The sequence below is a fragment of the Bubalus kerabau genome, chromosome 15, assembly GCF_029407905.1.
Source record: "Bubalus kerabau isolate K-KA32 ecotype Philippines breed swamp buffalo chromosome 15, PCC_UOA_SB_1v2, whole genome shotgun sequence".
Lineage (NCBI taxonomy): Eukaryota > Metazoa > Chordata > Mammalia > Artiodactyla > Bovidae > Bubalus > Bubalus kerabau.
Genome location: NC_073638.1, coordinates 62,756,202 through 62,779,969, shown reverse-complemented (window position 1 = coordinate 62,779,969; position 23,768 = coordinate 62,756,202). Strand labels below are relative to the sequence as shown.

At 36.8% G+C, this 23,768-nt stretch overlaps 2 protein-coding genes across 4 annotated transcripts in view; one reads left to right on the top strand and one right to left on the bottom strand.

Moving 5' to 3' along the window:
- DNAJC24 (DnaJ heat shock protein family (Hsp40) member C24) overlaps positions 1–8,674 on the bottom strand; it is a 77,712-nt gene extending 69,038 nt beyond the window's left edge. Inside the window, exons 1-2 of one of the 2 annotated variants that reach the window (XM_055549215.1) lie at positions 8,558–8,674; positions 7,578–7,690 (exon numbers count right to left, since the gene is read on the bottom strand). In XM_055549215.1, the coding sequence (XP_055405190.1) occupies positions 7,578–7,688 (111 nt within the window). In that variant the 5' untranslated portion in view covers positions 7,689–7,690; positions 8,558–8,674. Of the gene's footprint in view, positions 1–7,577; positions 7,722–8,557 lie in introns of both variants that reach the window. The other variant, XM_055549216.1, reaches the window with a different exon arrangement.
- DCDC1 (doublecortin domain containing 1) overlaps positions 8,651–23,768 on the top strand; it is a 477,869-nt gene continuing 462,751 nt past the window's right edge. The window contains exon 1 of one of the 2 annotated variants that reach the window (XM_055549197.1): positions 8,651–8,764. The gene's annotated coding sequence lies outside the window, so the exon portion shown is untranslated. The remainder of the gene's footprint in view (positions 8,765–23,768) is intronic. The other variant, XM_055549196.1, reaches the window with a different exon arrangement.

The following is a 23,768-nucleotide window of genomic DNA, read 5'->3' as shown; positions in this document are numbered from 1 at the left end:
AGCAACCAAAGGGAAAGCGCAGAGGACAGTCCCGGAAGCCATTACTCGGGAGGGGCCCAATATGCTATGGAGATCAGTGGAGAAATAACTCCAGAAAGAATGAAGGGGTGGAGCCAAAGCAAAAACAATACCCAGCTCTGGATGTGACTGGTGATAGAAGCAATGTCTGATGCTGTAAAGAGCAATATTGTATAGGGACCTGGAATGTCAGGTCCATGAATCAAGGTAAATTGGAAGTGGTAACAGGAGATGGCAAGAGTGAATGTTGACATTCTAGGAATCAGTGAACTAAAATGGACTGGAATGGGTGAATTTAACTCAGATGACCATCATATCTACTACTGTGGACAAGAATCCAGAAGAAATGGAGTAGCCATCATAGTCAACAAAGGAGTTCTAAATGCAGTACTTGGATGCAATCTCAAAAACAACAGAATGATCTCTGTTTATTTCTAAGGCAAACCATTCAATATTACAGTAATCCAAGTCTATGCCCCAACCAGTAACTCTGAGAAGCTGAAGTTAAACGGTTCTATGAAGACCTATAACACCTTCTAGAACTAACACCCAAAAAAGATGTCCTTTTCATTACAGGGGACTGGAATGCAAAAGTAGGAGGTCAAGAAACACCTGGAGTAACAGGCAAATTTGGCCTTGGAGTACAGAATGAAACAGGTCAAAGGTTAACAGAGTTTTGCCAAGAGAACACACTGGTCATAGCAAACACTCTCTTCCAACAACACAAGAAATGACTCTACACATGGACATCACCAGATGGTCAATATTGAAACGAGACTGATTATATTCTTTGCAGTTGAAGATGGAGAAGCTCTATACGGTCAGCAAAAATAAGACCACGGGCTGACTGTGACTCAGATCATGAACTCTTTACTGCCAAATTCAGACTTAAATTGAAGAAAGTAGGGAAAGTCATTAGACCATTCAGGTATGACCTAAATCAAATCCTTTATGATTATACAGTGGAAGTAACAAATAGATTCAAGGGATTAGATCTGATAGACACAATGCCTGAAGAACTATGGACAGAGGTTCATGACATTGTACAGGAGGCAGTGTTCAAGACCATCCCCAAGAAAAAGGAATGCAAAAAGGCAAAACAGTTGTCTGAGGAGGCCTTACAAATAGCAGAGAAAAGAAAAGATGCGAAAGGCAAAAGAGAAAAGGATATATATATCCATTTGAAAGAAGAGTTCCAAAGAATAGCAAGGAGAGATAAGAAAGCCTTCTTCAGTGATCAATGCAAAGAAATAGAGAAAAAACAATGAAATGGGAAAGACTAGAGATCTCTTCAAGAAAATTAGAGACACCAAGGGAACATTTCATGCAAAGATGGGCTAGATAAAGGACAGAAATGGTAATGGACCTAACAGAAGCAGAAGATATTAAGAAAAGGTGGCAAGAATACACAGAAGAACTATACAAAAAAGATCTTCATGACCCAGATAATCATGACGGTATGATCACTCACCTGGAAAAGGCAATGGCACCCCACTCTAGTATTCTTGCCTGGAGAATACCATGGATGGAAGAGCCTGGTGAGCTGCAGTCCATGGGGTCACTAAGAGTCGGACACAACTGAGAGACTTCACTTTCATTTTTCACTTTCATGCATTGGAGAAGGCAATGGCAACCCACTCCAGTATTCTTGCCTGGAGAATCCCAGGGACAGGGGAGCCTGGTGGGCTGCCATCTATGGGGTCACACAGAGCTGGACACGACGGAAGCGACTTAGCAGCAACAGCAGTAGTGATCACTCACCTAGAGCCAGACATCCTGGAATGCAAAGTCAAGTGGGCCTTAGGAAGGATCACCACAAACAAAGCTAGTGGAGGTGATGGAATTCCAACTGAGCTATTTCAAATCCTAAGCTGTGAAAGTGCTGCACTCAATATGTCAGCAAATTTGGAAAACTCAGCAGTGGCCACAGGACTGGAAAAGGTCAGTTTTCATTCCAATCCCAAAGAAGGGGAATGCCAAAGAATGTTCAAAGTACCACAGAATTACATTCATCTCATACACTAGCAAAAAAATGCTCAAAATTCTCCAAGCCAGGCTTCAACACTATGTGAATCATGAACTTCGAGATGTTAAAGCTGGATTTAGGAAAGGCAAGAGGAACCAGAGATCATATTGCCAACATCTGTTGGATCATTAAAAAAGCAAGAGAGTTCTAGAAAAAACATCTACTTCTGCTTTATTGACTACGCCAAAGCCTTTGACTGTGTGGATCACAATAAACTGTGGAAAATTCTTAAAGAGATGGGACTACCAGACCACCTGACCTGCCTCCTGAGAATCTGTATGTAGGTCAAGAAGCAACAGTTAGAACTGGACGTGGAACAACAGACTGGTTCCAAGTTGGGAAAGAAGTATGTCAAGGCTGCATATTGTCATCCTGCTTATTTAACTTATATGCAGACCATATTATGAGAAATGCTGGGCTGTATGAAGCACAAGCTGGAAGTTAAGATTCCTGGGAGAAATATCAGTAACCTCAGATATGTAGATGACACAACCATTATGGCAGAAAACGAAGAACTGAAGAGCCTCTTGTTAAAGTGAAAGAGGAGAGTGAAAAAGTTGGCTTAAAACTCAACATTCAGGAAACAGATCATGGCATCCGGTCTCATCACTTCATGGCAAATAGATGGGGAACAATGGAAATAGTGAGAGACTTTATCTTTTGGAGCTCCAAAATCACTGCAGATGGTGACTTCAGCCATGAAATTAAAAGACGCTTGTTCCTTGGAAGAAAAGTGATGACCAACCTAGACAGCATATTAAAAAGCAGAGACATTACTTTGCCAACAAAGGTCCATCTAGTCAAGGCTATGGCTTTTCCAGTAGTCATGTATAGATGTGAGAATTGGACTATAAAGAAAGTTGAGCACAGAAGAATTGATGCTTTTGAACTGTGGTGTTGGAGAAGACTCCTGAGAGTCCCTTAGACTGCAAGGAAATCCAACCAGTCCATCCTAAAGGTAATCAATCCTGACTATTCATTGGAAGGACTGATGCTGAAGCTGAAACTCCAATACTTTGGCCACCTGATTCAAAGAACTGACTCGTTGGAAAAGACCCTGATGCTGGGAAAGATTGAAGGTGGGAGGAGAAGAGGACGACAGAGGATGAGGTGGTTGGACAGCATCACTGACTCAACGGACGTGCGTTTGGGTAAGCTCCGGGAGCTGGTGATGGACAGGGAGGTCTGGTGAGCTGCAGTCCATGGTGTTGCAAAGAGTCGGACACTGACTGAGTGACTGAACTGAACTAAACTGAAGGATAAGACAGGTGTTGGCTACAGAAATATCAAAGTACACTACAGGAAGAATACTATCCGAAATACAGAGGGGAAATTGACAATGATCAAAGGTTCAAATTCATAAAGGCATAATCTTTATGCACACACACACATATATATGCACTCAATAAAAATGATCCCAAATTAATAAAACAAAATTAACAAAACTATAGAGGAAAACACAAATCCACAATCACAGTTGAAGACGTTATGTCCTTCTCTCAGAAACTGATAAAAATCGTCCAAAAAAAATCAATAAGGATATAAAGTATTTGAATACTATTAACTTGATCTATCAGACATTTATAGAACACTATATTTAATAAAAGCCAAATACATCTTTTTCAAGGGCATGGGAATATTAACTAAGGTAGATCATATGCTAGGCCATAAAAATGTTTTAATTAATATAAAGGAATGAAATCTAATCACAGCAGAATTAAATTAGAAGTCAATAATAGAAAGTTCTGAATATTTTCCAATGTTTAGAAATTAAACAATGTACTTCCTAGTAGCCCCTTGGTCAAAGAAAACTATTACAGGAGAAACTTTTATATAATTTGAGTATACACATACTGAAATTTGTAGAATGAAGTTAAAGCAGTTTTCCTAGCTTAGAGGGAAATTTATAGCTTTAAGTGACTATGTTAAGAATGTAAGAAGACAGGTATACATTCAATAATGAATGGTTCTACATTAATAAACCAGGAAAATAAAAGCAAATAAGTAGAAGAAAGGATATTATAAAATTAAAAACAGAAATCAAGTGAAGAGAAATGAACAAACAATATAAAAATGTTAACAAAGTAAAAGTTTGTTCTTGGCAAACAAGATTAAAGAAATAGAAAAAACTCTAGTGAGCCTCATTAGGAAAAAATAAATAGAAAACACAAATTACCAATATAAAGAATCAAAGGGAAAACATAACTACATAATTTATAGCAATAAAGGACTAATAAGGCAACAGTATGAACATTTTGGAGTGGGTTGCCATTTCCTTCTCTAGGAGATCTTCCTGACCCAGGGATCAAACCTGGGTCTCCTGCATTGCAGGCAGACTCTTGACCCTCTGAGCCACCAGGGAAGCCCTGAAGGATATTAGACTTCTTAAATGAAATAGACAAATTCTTGAAAAAGTATAATTCACCTATGTTGACAAAATAGAAAATAGAAAGAAACTCTCAACAGCCCTATAGCCTCAAAAAATAAACACATACCTGCAAAACTTCCCACAAAGAAAAATTCAGGCCCAGTTTAATTCCCTAGTAAATTATATTAAACATTTAAATAATTAACAATAGCAATCTTACACAAAGTTTTTCAGGAAAGAGAGAAAATGGAGTTATTTCCCAATTATTTTTGGAGCTGGAATAACCATACTAAATTTAAACACTGAGGCTTCTGTGGTGGCTCCGACAGTACACGCAAGCAATCTAAATTAACCAAAATAACATTTAAAAGTAGAATAAGATTATGTAACTTTATGTGACTTTAAAACTGATTGTGAACCTATAGTAATCCAGACAAAAGTATTAGCAAAAGGATAAACAAATATATTAAAGAGAATATAGTCCAAAAATAGATCCATCTTGCCAAGACAGTCCAGTGGAGAGAGGAAAATCTTTTCAACAAATGATGAACACTGGAGATCGTTACTGAGGGAAAACCAAAAACATGACTTCCTATATCACAGGATACACAATTCCCAGGCAGCACAGTAGGAAAGAATCTGCCTGCCGATGTAGGAGATAAAAGAGACGTGGGTTTGATCTCTGGGTCGGAAAGATCCCCTGGAATAGGAAATGGAAACCCACTCCAGCATTCCTGCCTGGAAAATTCCATGGCCAGAGGAGCCTGGTGGGCTCTAGTTCATGGGGTCGCAGAGTCAGACATGACTGAGCACGCATGCGGGCGAAAGTAAAAGCAAACTACATATCTTCTAGAAGAAAACATAGGAGATTATTTTCATGATCTTCCTAGAGAAGACACAGAAAGCACTAATCGTAAAACAAAAATCTGATAAATTACAGTTTACCAAAATAAAAAACTTCTCCTCGAAAAATACCATTAGGAAAATGAGCTGGCAAGCCACAGACTAGGAGAAAATACATACACTTATATATATATAAGATCAAGTCTCTTTTTCAAAAGAGACTTCACACACAAAAAATTATACAAATGGCTAAAATCACATTAAAAATGAGCTCAACACCATCAGCCATGAGAGAAATACAAAACCACAGTGAAATATCACTATGAACACAGGAGAATGTGCAGTGGAGTGGTTCTCAATGAGATAGGGAGGTTTGCAATTTTTACAACCAGGAGACATTTTTAGTTGTTATTGGCATCTAGAATGCTGTGAACCATCTTACAAAGCACAGGATAATCCCAAAGAACAATTATCCTGCCCAAAATGTCAATGGCGGCAAAACTGAAAAACTCCTAAGAGATTAATTTAGACTAACAGCATCAAATGTTGGGAAAGATGTACAGCAACTGGAACTCTGGGATATATTACTAGAGAGGATGCAGAATAGTTCATTCACTTTGTTTGACATTTGACAGATATTACTGTACTAAATGCAAATAACTTCTTGTCAAATTAAATGCCAAATAGCTTACAGGGCCATGCATGATCTAAAGCCAGTGTACTTCTCCAGCCTCATATCTCCGTTAACTGAGGCTCAAGAATGATACAGTACTAAAAATTTTTTCCAAAAAGTCTACTTGATTTTACTGACAGAAATCTTAAAAATCCTGAGACAAAAAATAATAGTAATAATTAAAATAAATTTAAAAAAAAATTCTGAGGCAAAAGAAACCTTAACATCATTTAGCTCAACTTATTACCTAGAGCAAGGATAATAATATATTCTTGACAGTGAAACATCTACTGTTTCACACTGTTATGGCAAAATCTCACTGATCTATCTAATAAAAACTTAGTATAAAAATAAAATAAAATTAAAAAAAAAACTTGCGAAACAACTCATATTATAAAAGTAATGATCCTCTACTCTTTTTGTAAACTGAGTTAACTGGAGATTATTATAGTTACTGATTTCCTTAACAAACCTCACAATATAATCTGAAAAAATTAATATGGTAGTTTAGAAAGATACCACCTCTTTCTAAATACCACAAACCATTTCACAAAGGAATGAAATCAGTGAAAAACAAGTCTTTAACTAGCCTAAATCAGTATTATTCAATAAAGATATAATGTAAACTATAAATGCAAGCCATATACACAATGTTTACAAAGCACATGGATGAAGTTAATTTTGATAATACATTTAGGGTATACGCGACCCCACGAACTGTAGCCTGCCAGGCTCCTCTGTCCATGGAATTCTCCAAGCAAGAATACTGGAGTGGACTGCCATTCCCTTCTCCAGGGGATCTTCCCAACCCAGGTATCAAATCTACATCTCCTGCCTTGCAGGACGATTCTTTACCATCTGAGCCACCAGGGAAGCCCGGTAATTTTGATAGTATGTTTACTGTATATGTATAAAATATGTAAAACAGCCAATATATCCAAAACATAATCACTTCAATATTTAATAAACATAAAAATAATAGATTATTTTATATTCTTTTTCTGTACTAAGCCTTCAAAGCCCAATGTCTGTTTTATACTTACAGTGCACCTCATTTTTGACTAGCCAAGTTTCAGGTGCATAATAGCCACATGTAGCTAGTGTTTACTGGATGCTAATGTCGCTTACTACATGGCACACTTCAAGGAAATTCACATGGATTATTTCATTTAATACTCCCTGAGGTTGCTCAGTGGTAAAGAATCTGTCTGCCAATGCAGAAGAAGCAGGTTTGATCCCTGAGTGGGGAAGATCCCCTGGAGAAGGAAATGGTAACCCACTCCAGTATTTCTTGCCTGGAAAAATCCATGGACAGAAGAGCCTGGCAAGCTACAGTCCGTGCTCACAAAGAATGGAACATAACTTTAGCCAACACAAGGAAAATATAGGGGAAAATAACTTGCCTGAGTTCCCAAGATTAGTTAGTGGTAGAATCAGCATGATTCAGATATGGTCCAAATCACTATGCAATTCCACCTCAAATCAACTTTTTTCTTTTATACTATTACTGAAACTTTCAATTAACCAAATTAATACTTTTGATTCCTGCTTTGATATCATATATTCGTTGTACAGAAACCTGTATTTCTGGCCACATAAAAAAACCCGATTTTCCCCCTGCAATACAGAATTGAAAACAAAAGACTTACCATTAAAATGAGTTTTTGATACTTTTGTTTTAGGTCTGATACACTTGCAGATGGGTCTGCTCCCAGAATGCTGTACCAATCCTTTTTTGGTATCTGTTCAAACGCCATCATCCCTTGAACAAGAAGAGGTCCTTTTCAGATCAGCTGAATATAAATATTGACGACAATTCATTACAGTCTGCGTATATCTGGGAAATAACTAGGTACAGCTTCCCTAAGTTCTGTAATATTAAGTCATGATAATAATGCAAGCCTGAAGAAGCAAATATTTTCATTTGAAACGCCCCAAGAATTTCACGTTTAAGTATATAGACAAGTGTGGAAAAATCTGTCAGATGTTTCATGATATACGCTTATATCTTAAATTAACGACTATACAACAGAGTAAGAAAGGAAAAAAAAAAGAATTCGATAATGAACCCGAGCGGTGGATGGCCCTCTAAGAAAGGTGTTTCTGCTAGTCTCTTGGTAAAAGCGACACAGAGTAGGTACTCATTAAACATACTAGTGGAGAAGGAAATGGCAACCCACTCCAATATTCTTGCCTGGACTAATAAGTGCTTATAAAATGAATAAATATTCTTAAAAAGCAAAACGAGGAATTAAAATCAATTTGGGAGCATTTCCTCTTAATGTCTCCAGTTCACTTCTTGTCTTTCAGGTTATCTTCAAAGAATAACACGCCAAATAGCCAGTCAGCACTGGCAGGTGGAGAGCAACAGTCCCTCAGTTATTGGACAGGCACTCAGACCTCGCAAAGAGCTCCTGAAACTCTTCAAGGGAAGACGTGACAACACTCCCGAACCGAAGAGAACCCGCTAGGAGCCCCAGAACCAGGCAACTTCTTCCCATAGCCGCTCAATAAGACATCCGGGGCTTCCTCAAAATTGGGACTCGGAAATCTACTGCACTCACAGTGCCCTGTGTCGCCCAGCCACAGACCCGTACCCTCTCCTGGATCCGCTCGATCGCAAACTTACCAACGGTAGAGCCACTAGAGCCCACTCCTCGCTGCTGTCTGCCAAACCTCGGAACCGGCTTCTGCTTCCGCCGGAAGTCACTGACCTAACGCGGTCAAGTTTCCAGCCGAGCCGCAATGGCGGAGGCACCGATCGGAAGCGCCGCTCCGCCCTCTGGACGCGGTCGCTATGGTAACCCATCGCCTCTACCTCAGGAGTTTACCAACAGTAAGTGCGGGCGCGGTAGGAAAAGGTTTCCTTTGCCTCGTTCTAACTCGCTCTTGTCCTGGCTCCCAGACTGTCGTTTCTCTCCTCTTCCTCAGCGAGTACCCCCAGCACGCCCCTCCAAGCTTCTTCCGCCTTCCCCAAAACTTCCTCCATATAACCTACCCACTGCAGCTCCCTGTCCTTTCCCGGTTGACGACTGCAGTACTATGACGGGGGATGAGGGGTGGGGGGCTACGGAGGGAGTACAGTTGGGATTAGAGCGGGTGGAGGTCGATGAGAAGGGTGACAAGAACTGATTCCTCCCTTCTCCCTAGACTTTCTTTGGAATGAGAACATTCCAAAACTAAGAGAACTAAAACCTATGCTGAGTAAAAAGTTTTTAATTTTTTTTTTTTTTTGAAAGAGATGTTCAACTTAATTATTTCTTTTAGATTTTACTTTAGTGGGTTGCCATGTCCTTTTCAAGGGGATCTTCCCAACCGAGGGATTGAGCCCAGGTCTCCCATATTGCAGGCGGATTCTTTACCATCTGAGACACCAAGGAAGCCCAAGAATATTTTAGTAGGTAGCCTAGTCTTTCTCCAGGGGATCTTCCCAACCCTGGAATCAAACTGGGGTCTCCTGCATTGCTGGCAGATTCTTTACCAGCGAGCTACCAGGGAATCCCAAAGTTTTTCAGTTTTAATATTATTTTTTTGGAAGAGATGTTCAGCTTATTTCTTTTAGATTTTAGAAACCGACTTGAAAAATGAAAACTTTTCAAAGTCCTTTCACACTCTTAGCAAGTCTTCCTATTCGCAGGGCAGCTATGACATCGTTCAAGCTCACAGAAAAAGCAAAATAAAACGCTCACTTTGAGGTAGTTATTGAGTACTCCAAATGGGCACTTTCCTCTCCCTGTCATTCTCTCTGTTGTTCGCTTTTACTGTCAAATCTATGTGCTGCTTACCTTAGATTTGTTGCAGAGAAGCCAATCCTGATTCCATGTTGGTACTGTTTCTTTGACTTGTTTTTGCTGCTTCTGTTATAATCATACAGAATGGCCAGCCTTAAAGAATCCTGCCCCTCTGCCTGACTGTTAAACTAGAGTGCCTTTGTTCAGAACCCTGTCCACCCATAGCTGGCAGGAAGAAAGAAATTAACAAATCCCCTGCTTGAGGCTTGCCATTCTGTGAGATGTTTGCAATATTAATGGCTTTTTAAACTTTGCTTCCTCACCTTCCCCCATGTCTGATCTATAAAAGAACCTGGCATCCAGACCCTGTAAAATGGTTATTTTCAGGTGCTAACCTGCCATCTTCGCCATCAGCTGGCTCCCCAATTATAGTCTCTTCCTTGACTCAACCTCTCATCTCGGATTGGTGCCTGTTGTGTGGCAAGCAGAGCAAGCTTGGACTCAACAACATATTGACTATTCTTGCTTGCATTTTACCTGGAGGTCAAACCTGCATCTTTGTTCTCCATAGCAGGATATACATTTCATTTGGAAATGTTAAGGTAGTTTTGTTGCTGTTACTCCTTAGATTTCTTTTTTTTTTAAATTTTATCTTTTACCACATATCCATTTGAGAAGCAGTCAAGACAAACCCTAAGCACATTGAAAAAGATATTTTGATATGGTCAGTTATTTAATGATGGTTCCCTGGTAGCTCAGCTGGTAAAGAATGGATCTGCAATACAGGAGACCCGGGTTTGATCCCTGGGTGAGGAAGATACCCTGAAGAAGGAATTGGCTTACCCACTCCAGTGTTCTTGCCTGGAGAATTCCATTGACAGAGGAGCCTGGCAGGCTACAGTCCATGGAGTCGCAAAGAGTTGCACATGACTGAGCGACTTTCACCGAACTATAACTGAATAACTGAATGATACAGTTTAAAAATCTAAAAGGAAAAGTATAGTTTAGGTTCTTCATAGGGTTTTGTCATGTTTAAAGGCAGACGCAACCACCTTTATATCAATACTAAGTCAGAAGATCTGATTTTCATGACTGGTTTCAACATTCTGTATGACCCTGCTGCTGCTGCTGCTGCTAAGTCGCTTCAGTTGTGTCCAACTCTGTGCGACCCCATAGGCGGCAGCCCACCAGGCTCCCCCGTCCCTGGGATTCTCCAGGCAAGAACACTGGAGTGGGTTGCCATTTCCTTCTCCAATGCATGAAAGTGAAAAGTGAAAGTGAAGTCACTCAGTGGTGTCCGACTCTCCGCGATCCCATGGACTGCAGCCCACCAGGCTCCTCTGCCCATGTGATTTTCTAGGCAGGAGTACTGGAGTGGGGTGCCATTGCCTTCTCTACTGTGTGGCCCTGAGTATACCTAAAATGACAGAACTGTGTTATTCTGAAGACCTTCCTATACAGTACTATCAGAATGGCACCACTTTGAATTTCTCTAGCCCTGAAACTTCCTTTTTCCACTGCATAGTCCTTTGTATAGATAATTATACTCAAGCCCTTCAGTTTTTTATAGAAAGAGCACTTTATTTTGATTTATGATTGCATTAATGTATTGTGTTATCTCTTTTACTGCCTTTTTGAACAAAATTCTGAAAATTCTAATCACAGTATTTACTTTCTTGTATTTATTTATTTTTTGATATGGAAAGAGGTATACTTTTTTTGTCCCCACCAAATCCCAAGTGTTCTGTCATTTCACAATAACATATTTTAGTTTACATCTGTAAAGCATACTTTAGTTTGCAACTTTTAATTTCATCTCCATTAAGTCATTAATTCTCCAAAATTACCAATAATTCATTGATATTATCCAAATCTAGTGCTTGTTTACATTTCCCCAGTTGTCTCTGAATGATTTTTTTATGATTGGTTTGCTTGAGTCAGAATCCGGAATCTACACATTGCATTTGGTTATTCTGTCTCTTAAATATCTTTTAAGCTATAGCAGTCCCAATACTTCACTACTACCTTTTTTTCTTTTTTTCCCATTAGTTTATTGAAAAAACAGATATTGCCTTACAATGTGAACCTATCTGTTTATACCAGAATCCACTTTTAAAAACACTTTTTACAGAAATCCTTGCTCATTAGTCTTCCTTCATTTTTTCCATTTTTTAGAGTACTACTGTTCAATGGAAATACAGTGTAAGCCACAAATGCAAACCACACACGTGATTTTAAATTTCCTAGTAGCCATATTAGAAAAATAAAAAGAAACAGGTGAAATGGATTTTAATAATATATTTATTTACCAGTGTATCCAGAGTATGCTCATTTCAAAATGTAAACAATACAAAAATTATTAATGAGATATTTTACATTCTTTTTTTCATACTAAGTCTTCAAAGGCTGATGTGTATTTTACCTATACAAATCATCTCAGTTTGGACTTGCCACTTTTCAAGTGCTCGATAGCTACATCTTACTAGTGACTACTTTATCAATCACAGGTCTAGGGGATAAAGTCCAGCATTCCTGCCCAGTATGATCCCAGTTTTCCAGCTTCATCACCTATTACCTTCATACATGAAGCAATTAAACAATTGAATATTTTCTTGGTACTTCATAATTATATTTGGATGCGTCTCCTTGCTTATAACACCATACCTCTTTTCTTCCTCCTATCAATTTTACTCCTTCTTTAAGACCTATCTCTTTCATTAAGTCTTTTGTGATGGCCCAATCCTTAAAAATTACTTTCTCAATTTTCAGAGCAGTCCTGAGTGTACTCCTCTTTTGTACTTATCCTATCCTATAGAGTATTATTATACACTAGATGTGTATTCTAGTTTCCTGATTGGATTGTAAACTCTCTAAGGGTAAGAACACCTCTTAGAGAAACTAAGCACCAGCTTTTATGCCACATTCTCTGAGGTTCTAAAGATGTATGTCTACAATAGGTTTGTTTCTCAGTGTTTTTAGAAGGTAATATATTTATTTTATGTAAAACCAATACAGTGTAAATATAAACTATGTTAGCACAGTGGTTAAGAGCATGAACTCTGGGATCAGATTCATAGATTTGAATCCAGATTCTGCCTCTTACTGGTTATGTGAAAACTTGAAGTTAATCTCTGCACCTTAGTGTCTTCTGCTGTGAAACAGAGATAATAATAGTATTGCCTTCAGAGGTTTGTTGTGAGGATTAAATGAGATGATGGTGTCTGAAAGTAGTAAGTACTCAGTAAAGAGTAGATCAGTCCTGGGTGTTCATTGGAAGGACTGATGCTGAAGCTGAAACTCCAATACTTTGGCCACCTCATGCGAAGAGTTGACTCACTGGAAAAGACTCTGATGCTGGGAGGGATTGGGGGCAGGAGGAGAAGGGGACGACAGAGGATGAGATGGCTGGATGGCATCACCGACTTGATGGACATGGGTTTGAGTGAACTCCGGGAGTTAGTGATGGACAGGGAGGCCTGGCATGCTGTGATTCATGGGGTTGCAAAGAGCTGGACATGACTGAGTGACTGAACTGAACTGAACTGAAAGAGTAGATATTGTGATTATTATTAATAATGAACTATTTGTTACTCAGTTTTGATACATCAGAATATTAAGAATTCATAACAGTATTTTAGGAATTTCTAAACAAAGCAAATGAAAGCCACAGACTATTGAATTGGAAAAATGAAACCAAACCCAAATGTTTGTTGAACTGTAGTTTGCCAGATACATTAAGCGCACAGGCAGAAACCTCTTAATTCCTGAATAATCAACATCTAGCATAAGTGAAATAGGCATACATCAAATATTTAATTTCAAGATGATTCATCAAGTGCTATATATAGAGTTAGATGTAGATGCAGAGATATAGATACAGATGCAGATACAGATATCAGATGCAGGTACAGATACAGATGCTGATACAGATACAGCAATCACATTCTTATTCAATTTGTTGCTTCAGCCCTTTGCCCATGCATAAACTTACTTATGTCCACCATACATTAACAAATTCTTAATCATGAGATCATATTTGTGAATTATGCTTCTTACTTGTGGATATTTGTAAAACATTCAGCATACTTCTATTAATTATTTCTTATCCTAGGATTATATTTACTTGGCTCTTTCCACTGATTTCATTACCAACTCTTCTTTTATATCCTTGATCTTATTTACCTCTGAATTTTTAAGATTTTTCCTATCAGTTAACTAAACTATATCTATTTTTAAGTACTGCAATATTGTGGTTATATATGAAAACTAGATGACCCCCCTACCCCCCGCCACCAGGGCTAATAGACCCCACCTGGAGTCTATTAGCTAGTAATGAATTAAAAACAAAAAAAGACACAAGTAAATAGTACATGCTGCTAAGCTGCTAAGTCACTTCAGTCGTGTCCAACTCTGTGTGACCCCATAGACGGCAGCCCACCAGGCTCCCCCGTCCCTGGGATTCTCCAGGCAAGAACACTGGAGTGGGTTGTCATTTCCTTCTCCAATGCGTGAAAGTGAAAAGTGAAAGTGAAGTCGCTCAGTTGTGTTTGACTCCTAGCGACCCCATGGACTGCAGCCTACCAGGCTCCTCCATCCATGGGATTTTCCAGGCAAGAGTACTGGAGTGGGGTGCCATTGCCTCCTCCGACATAGTACATACATAGCCTTCATTCACCTATCCATTTACTCAACAAATATTTATTGTACACTGTTACAAAAAATACAAGATAGAGTTGGCTGTAGCTCTATCAAAATCTTAAAGTTTATCTGGGTAGACAGACAGGCAACTGAAATAACTGTGCAAAGTGCTATGCCAGAGGAAATAAAGGTTAACTGTGATAGTTAATAACTTGTGGTTATGTGAATAGAATAAGGCAGATTACTTGAATGATTGAAATCTTTGAATCAAAATGAGGCTAATCCAGGAAGATATATGGAAGTGTTAAGTTTTAAATAACGCTCTGACAGAGAGGAGAGATGAATGGCTAGAATTAGAGAAATTTCCTCATTTTCTTTTCTGGCCAATTATCATAAAGCTTTAGACAGTATTGAGAATCAGCTCTAATGAACAGTCCTACCTCACCTTTTAGAAATAGTTTTTTCCTTTCTCTGGTTGTCTTCACCTGATCTATTCTCTCTCCTGTCTTTCAACAGTAATCATCAGTGAACATTCACTGGGTTTAAGCAAGTCAGTGCACTAAGCAGGGGAGACCAAGCGGTAAATACTTTTCACTGTCACTGTACCTGTGGCTGTGTTTTTCCTGTGTGTTTCACTTCGGTCATGTCAGTGTTCTTTTGAGCTGGTTTCAGATTTCTTAAAGACCTTCAGTTATTTGGAATTTTTGTTCTTGTCTTCCAAGCTTCTTCACATCTGACATTTTAATTGTTCCATGAACCTATTAACAACACTGAGTATAAACTATCTTCTGTTTCTCCTTAGTAATCATAATAAATACCAACTTCTTATTTCCCCATTCACTTTTTTTATCCCTTTCTCGTGTCTGATGACCACTTTGAAACCTTGTAATGATCTCTTCAAACCATGCAGTGATATGCATTAATATGCTCTAGCATTTTAGTCTTCCATTTTGGTTTCTTAAACCTGAATTTTTTTAAAGTTTATTTTATTTTTGTCATGTAATTGACTCACAGAAGAAAGGTTAATTTGAATGATCAAAGGGTGTTAATTTGTAGGTTAAAATGTGTTAAACAGTTGATATGAAGTCTGTTTAAGTCAATTAGAGTGTATAATGAAGATGTTTCTAGAGTGTTATGGAACCTTTTGAAGTCAACTTGGAATTCACTCCTGTGTGTCAACCATAGCACCTGGCTAAACATGCCAGGTTTGCATTTAGGTTCTTAATTGCGGGTATATTCCAATATATATGAATAGGTCTACACACTTAAAGAAATTTGACTTTAAGATTCTATGTTTTGCTATAGAAAATAAATTCGTGATTTAATTAATCATTATTAGCAAGATGAAAAACATACTGTGTAACACTGTTATCTTTGTTTACTCTATTTTTTTCTAAAATAAAATGCAACTGAACTCAATAACCAACAAAACATTTCTGCATTTTCTGTTTTTAAACTAGATTAGCATCATTATTGTTGAATTTTTTTAATACTAAGTACCTCATATTGAAATGGACCATATAAAGACATGTAAAATTTGATATACTCATTTAAAGGAATGATTTGTTTTCCCCTCCAAAATTATTTGAAATAATATTATGAAACATTTTAGTGTTGGTACTATCTTTTAAATTTTCAAAATAGATAATGTTATTATGTAGTCTTTAATGTTTATATGCTCAGTTTCAATAGTTGAATATAATTTTATGTAATGATAGGTATATTTAAGATGAGTGAAGCTTTGCAACTTCAACAGTTCAAATCCACAGAGATGGGAGGGTAAAAAACAAATTTTAAAATAGATTCTTCCTTAGCCTCAGGATTACTCTAGAACTAGTTTTATTACTTGTGTCAGTTTACTAGCAATAAACACATTTAGCATTTCAACTTCTTTCAACCATTCATTTTAATTATTTAGAGAGTGATGAGAAACAACTCTTACATGTTAAAGGGATTTCTGCAATGATGGATTAGATGCCAAAATAATGAAACCACATAGCTTAAAAAATATACTGAAGAATAGATGTTTTCTGATGAATTTCCACAAACAAATCATATTTTTAAAATATTTTAAGCTATTCATAGTATTACTTTTAATCAACTGTAGACATGGCATGAGTACAGTCTTTTGTTGCTCATTAGCAATTTCTTTAATGAGTTTTTTTGTGTGATAGATAGTTAAAGTAACAGACAAATGACAGATTGTTTGCCTTTAATGATTTCCCTGTTTCAAGCCCATTACAAAGCAATTAGAAATCTGACAGCATTTTCACTCTGCATTACTGATCATCTAAAGTGATGAGGAATGAGAGGTGATGAATATTAATTGTATATTTTCATATGATTATCATAAATTATTACCTTGTCTGATGTGCTGCAGGTGAAGCAGGAGCATAAGAGAAAGACAGATATATTAATTTGAAAGACTATATAACTTCTTTTAAATATTTGTCTGTAGTGTAAATTCTGATCTGCAGTGTTAGTGTCTATGAATATTAAATTAATTCTCTTCAGATTATAGCTACATTTGTGGTAACTGAAATAACTTTTCAGTATAAGAAAAGGAAAAATTATTTCATAGTACAATAGACATATATGTATTTAAGTTCAGAAATTTTAAGAAACTAATTTAAAAAATGAAATAGTGAATTTTGTTGATATACATATATGCAAAATTCAGATATATCATTACAAAAAATATATACTTAGATTTAGATCTTATATTAGTCTGAGTTTAAAGTCAGGTGATCCTACAAAATAAGATAAGAAAGAGTAACCAGCTGTAAAAGATTTTTCTGAGTCCTCTGGAACAGTTCTTTTAGTCTTAATCCAGTATATATTCTGTTTCCCCAGTTTCTTGCTTCAGGGAGATGAGGTTAAGCCAGTCATCAAGACTCAAGTGTATTGTTACTTGGTTCTCAGCCTTGAGAGGTAGCAAAATTTGGTCCAGAAACTAGATAATAGTCTTTGGTATAGGAAGAATTGATAAGCATAAAGCATTTGACATGTTTAGAAGTGTATTTGGATCAATATACCAAAATAAGTTATATTTTGATATCTCTAATTATTAGCTGATAATCAATATGTACTTAATGAATAGAGCTGAATTATGCTAGTAAAGCCATGTCTTGCTTCAGTCTTGTCTTTTGGACCTTTTGCTATGGATTGCTCCGTGGCATGTCATCTCTCAGAGAGGCATGCCATCCTGGATCCATATTTATTTATGAAGGTCATAATCCATATGATAATATGACCAAAAGTCAGTGAAAACTGACTTTTTGCATGCTTTTTAGGAATTATTCTCCTTTATATTCAATTTTATGTATATGAAATTAAACCAGCAGATCTTCACAAATGACCTTTTTGTGTTCTGGAAAGTTGAGGAGAGTCATCTGAAACTCATTACATGTTTATTCAGGGAAAAGTCAGATATCAGGATGATAAAAGCAAATTATCAGTAAAAAGCATTGAGACCCTATTGTTTGGTAGCCCAATTTAATATTTTTACTGGCTAAGCTTTTCAACTGTATTATCATTTGTGTCTGATACCCTCCCAGATTTTATTCTACAGAGCAGGCCCAACTAGTACATTTTATGGAATCAGAGTGATAATTCCCATTGCCCTCAACTCCTTTCTGCTGATATTCTTTATCTCCTCTTAGCCCACATGTTAAGTTGATCCTTTGTATAGCCCAGCCAATTCTTCTCTTTCCACTTCTCACATACCACCAACCAACATATGTACTTACTTGACTTTTGGCCAAAGTCTCCCTTTCTCTCTTTAGAAGAATTGGTTTAGAAATTTTACATATTTTTACTGTGACACAGAACAGCTAGCTGTATCTGAGTTTATAGGAAACTGGGCTGTCAAACCACAGCATTGCAGGCAAATCAACAGCTGAGAAAAAACAAATAGTCCTAAATTGTAAATCATAAATAGCTGTATCTTCTCTAGTTACCTTGCTCCTTGAAAACCTGGTTCATTTCCCCACACATACACTTGATCTTCCTTACAGTCTCCCTTTCTAACCAAATAGCAGCTATTCTTTACACTCTTCAAGTTCCAATGTTTCAATTTATATTTAAACACCACTTATGTTGTGATAAATGTTACTTATCATTTAGTCATAGAGGATCTGTTTAAGTCATTCACAAAGCATTCCCACTTTCCCTCTCAAAATTTCTGTCTAAAATGGGTTTATACGTTGTATCAGTACAACAGGCTTCCCAGCTGGCACTGACGGTTAAAAAAAACCCGCCTGCCTGTGCAGTAGATGGTAAAAGATGTGGGTTCGATCCCCAGGGTTGGAAAGATCCCCTGGAGGAAAGCAGGGCAACCAATCCAATATTTTTGCCTGGAGAATCTCATGGATAGAGGAGCCTGGTGGGCTGCAGTCCACAGTCACAAAGAGTAGGACATGACTGATGTGACTTAGCTGGAGAAGGAAATGGCAGCTCACTCCAGTATTTTTGCCTGGAGAATCCCATGGACAGAGGAGCCTGGTGGGCTATAGTCCATAGGGTAGCAAAGAGTCAGACACAAACCGAAGCGACTTAGCATACACTCATGCACGAAGTGACTTAGCACGCATGCACACCAGTACAATGTCACTTAACTGAAGCAACAAGTCATTTAATGCCCTAGAGAAATGAAAGGTCAGCAAGTTGGAAAGAGAACTAAGGAAAAAAATTTCTTTTTAATTTCAGAAATTTCAGCTATCTGATAGAGCTAAAACATAAAGGAGGCCAAGATTCCTGCCTAGTCATTAGAAAAGACATTGACTCAGTCCTGAAATAGGACCGCAAGAGAGAGGAGATATGTCAACATCTGTTGGCTTAGCTTTAAAGACAATATTTGAATTACTTTCTTCCTAAGCCATTTACTCCTGTACTAGATTGGAGAATAGACTAAAAAGGCTTACAACACTTAAATAGATTACACTGTTTTCTTATTACTTGATAATGCGACCTGCCAGTCTATCAGAAAATGATATTAAGGTGAACCCTTGTGTTAATCTCATATTTGGCACCCTGCCTAGAAGGTGATATTTCAAATTTTGTAAATTTTCCAAGAGAATGTTCCGTAATAGTTGTTATTGAAACAAATTGGAAGTACACATTTATGTAATCAGATTTGAAGGATTTGTTTCCCACTGAATTGAGCAGCTCTCCTGTTCTGTTTTGGTTGGTGTACCAAACCTTGCAGTGGCTTCCAAACTTCACATGATGGTTTTTAGAACCACTTCTCTCTCTGGCTCTAGAAAATGTATCCTATCCCTCTTACACTGGAAGTATAAAATCCAGAACACAAAATCAATATACTTCTGTGTCTTCTATGATACCTGTAAACCAGAAATGGTATTTTAATAAAAGGAGAAAACTAAGAACGGAAATAACTTCTTAAATTCCAATTTACCACACAGGCACAAAGATTTTCAAATCATTTGTTCAAGTAGTAGCTCATGGGTTAGTGTTAACTTTTGAGGTTTCTTTGTGATCAACTGGGCTTTCAGTTTTCCATGGTCAAGTGCTCCATTTAACGCATGTGAATAATAAACTTATGCAAAATAGAAGGAAATTTCATGCTTGGGAGATAAAGAAGTTTATGTAATTTTATCCTTACCTAAAGAACTGACTGTTAAAGTAACATAGAAAGGAAAGGAGTTTTTTTCCTGCCTTCATTTTGGAATATTGACTTACAAACCTTAAGACTTCCCATGTAGCATTCAAAAACATTTTTGAGCCTGCTCCATTCTATGTGATAATCTTTCATTTCTAAAGAATTAGGTGTTCCTCTCTCTAAATGGGGAGCTAAAGCAAAGGTTGAATTCTTTTCCTATAAAATATGCATATTTATGAAAAAAAGTGTATACATTTGAAAAACTGCATGTATTTTTATGCTCCTATTTACTTGTTACTATGGCAACCACCAGACTGCCTAGTATTTATGTTGTCTAAGATTCAGAGTGCCTTTTCAAAAAAATAAATATGCCAGAACCGTGTATTGTATTTACTTTGGTGTTTAGAAAAATATTTATTCTAATGCATATTTTTAAGAAAAATAGCAATAAATAGTGTAAACTTCAGCCCAGCTTGAATAGTACCTTTTCCTGTAGTATGTTTTTGAAATCAAAACAATTACATTTTTCTTTTCCTTGTTATAAAAATCAGAATGAAGAATAGAAATAATGAATTTTCAAAACTTATGAATCAATGTTGAAAGGTACTCTCTTGATTTTTTCTTATTTGTATAACAATATTTTGATTCACACCAAATTTCTGAAAATATAAAACATGAATACAGACAGAAATACTTAATGCTAGCTATATGAATCAGAAAATATGAATAGTTGGCATTTCTGATCACAGATGGTTCTTTATCTATGAATAAAAGATTTATATTTTGTACTTGAAAGACACAGTTACTATTATTTTTCTTGCTTTAATTATTTAAATTTTCTGACATGTGTGATACATAAATATAATTTCTTAATGTTAAACATCAGAATGGAAATTATGAAGCATAAAATGAGACATGTTTCATGTCACGTATTACCTGTTAAGAAAAACTGCAATACAACATTTAAGTACAACAGAATAGTGAGCATATTGTCTCTGATACTTGTAAACAGGATGGATCTGCAGTTTCACAGTTTATGTTGACAGTATCTTTGTGGGAAATGTAATTATCAAATGAATTATAACATGTCCTAGCATTAAGATTATTAATAGTAATTTTAATTGCCTTTTTCAAGATAATTGGATATGTTATCATAAGTATATGGGAAAGGGGGCATTGGGCTAATTAGATATTTTGAACTCAGTTATCTTTAAAAGATCTGAAAGTTTAACATATATCCTATATATCAAGAATTTCTTCTTTTAATTAAATGGTTTCCTAAGTAGAATTAAAATTATTTGTAGTTCATAAAATCTCACTGATTATCCCTTGGTATTCCTCCTTGAGTATTGGTATCATAAAAAATTTAAATAATGGTATTTATTTGATATTTATTTGAGGTAGGGATGACTTATAACATTATATTAGTTTTAAGTGTATGACATAGTGATTCAAAATTTTTATAGATTATGCTTCATTTAGAGTTATTAGAAAATATTGGTTATGGGCCCTGAGCTGTACAGTCTGTCCTTGTAGCTTATTTATTTTATACACAGTAGTTTATTCCCTGTCCCTATCTTATCCCAGATCCCTTCCATCTCTCCATTGGTAACACTAGTTTGTTCTCTATATCTGTGAGTCTCTTTCTGCTTTGTTATATCCATTCATTTGTTTTATATTTTAGATTCGACCTACAAGTGGTAACATACAGCATTTGTCTTTCTTTGTCTGACTTATTTCACTACACGTAACACCCTCCAGGTCCATCCATAAAATCTCACTGATTATTCCAATATTCCTCCTTGGGTAATGATCTGATGAAAACTTTATATAATGGTAATTATTAAATTAAATTTTCACTACCAGTCAGAAAATTATTCTTAAATTGGTAAGGCTAAGAAATATTTTATTCCAGTAACGAGTGCTGTTAGATTGGCTTTCATATACTATTTCTCTAGTTTTAGAAATTGGTAGAAATTCTAAAAAGCAATTCACCTTGGAGATAACACATCAGCAGCTTTAAAATTGTTCAACTACTATAATCTGGAAATTTAACTTCCACAACTTCTTAAGGAACTGTTCAATTATATGGTCAAAGATGTGAACAAAAATCAGAGCTTTATTTGCAGTAAGAAGTATTTGGAACAACCAACTAAGATATTAAATAATTAAAATATCATGTTCTCAACAAATATTGGAGAAGGAAATGGCAACCCACTCCAGTATTCTTGCCTGGAGAATCCCAGGGACGGGGGAGCCTATTGGGCTGCCGTCTATGGGGTCGCACGGAGTCGGACACGACTGAAGTGACTTAGCAGCAACAAATATTTAATAACATCAGAATATTCTCATTAGCTGTATATGAACTGGGTTTTAATTTATTTAGTCACATTTTTGTTTTAAGAGAAATCTATGTCTCTGTAAAGTCATTGACAAAAACCAGAAAACAAATACTGAAAAGTTATAATGGTGGCTAACTCCAAGGGTAGGAGATTGTAAGGAATTTTATTTTCTATACTTTTCTTTCCAATTTTAATGTGGGGATTTCTGTAATAACTACAGTTATCATCATTCAAATTGTTTTTAATAAGAAAAGTTAATTAAAATTGAGTACATTCATTATAAGAAAAATTCAGCTAGTGAAGGAATAATATTGTCTAATTCAACACTGAATTCATTGCCTTTTTTTTTTTTTAACTCTGGAAACAGTTGGTGCTTAACAAATATTTGATGATTGAATGAATAGATGATGGGATCAGGAATTAGAAAAGTAGCATTAAGGAAAACACATTTGGAGGGCCACCAGGATGCCTTGTTTGTATTTTATTTATCATAACAATGAGTGATAATAATGTGATAAGAATTTACAAGAACTGCTCTACCAACCATAGTTCTGATAGCCTTCAGTTCGGTTCAGTCGCTCAGTTGTGTCCAACTCTTTTGTGACCCCATCGACTGCAGTACGCCAGGCTTCTCTGTCCATCACCAACTCCCGGAGCTTACTCAGACTCATGTCCATTGAGTCGGTGATGCCATCCAACCATCTCATCCTCTTTCGTCCCCTTTTCCTCCTGGCTTCAGTCTTTCCCAGCATCAGGGTCTTTTCTAAGAAGTTCGTTCTTTGAATCAGGTGGCCAAAGTATTGGAGTTTCAGCTTCAGCATCAGTCCTTGCAATGAATATTCAGGACTGATTTCCTTTAGGATTGACTGATTTGATCTCTTTGCAGTCCAAAGGACTCTCAAGAGTCTTCTCGAACACCACAGTTCAAAAGCATCAATTCTTCAGTGCTCAGCTTTCCTTATAGTCCAACTATCACATCCATGCATGACTACTGGAAAAACCATAGCTTTGACTAGACAGACTTTTGTTGGCAAAGTAATGTCTCTGCTTTTTAATACGCTGTCTAGGTTGGTCATAGATTTTTTTCCAAGGAGCAAGCATCTTTTAATTTCATGGCTGCAGTTACCATCTGCAGTGATCAAATGAGATATCTGAAAGGGTGGCCTTCCAGGTGTCTCCTAATAAGCTTGAGTGTAGCAGCAACTTACATGATCTCCTGAACCAAGGTCATTATCTACCTTGATAATATCCTATAGATCTGAGGGTGCAACAGGATATAATAGCTTCTACTGTGGTTTGGAAACATTGTTTCAGCTTTGGAGGGAGACTAATGGCAGCTAACCTCATCTCACACACTAGCAAAGTAATGCTCAAAATTCTCCAAGCTAGACTCAACAGTATGTGAACTGAGAACTTCCAGATGTTCAAGCTGGATTTAGAAAAGGCAGAGGAACCAGAGATCAAATTGCCAACAGCCATTGGATCATAGAAAAGGCAAGAGAGTTTCAG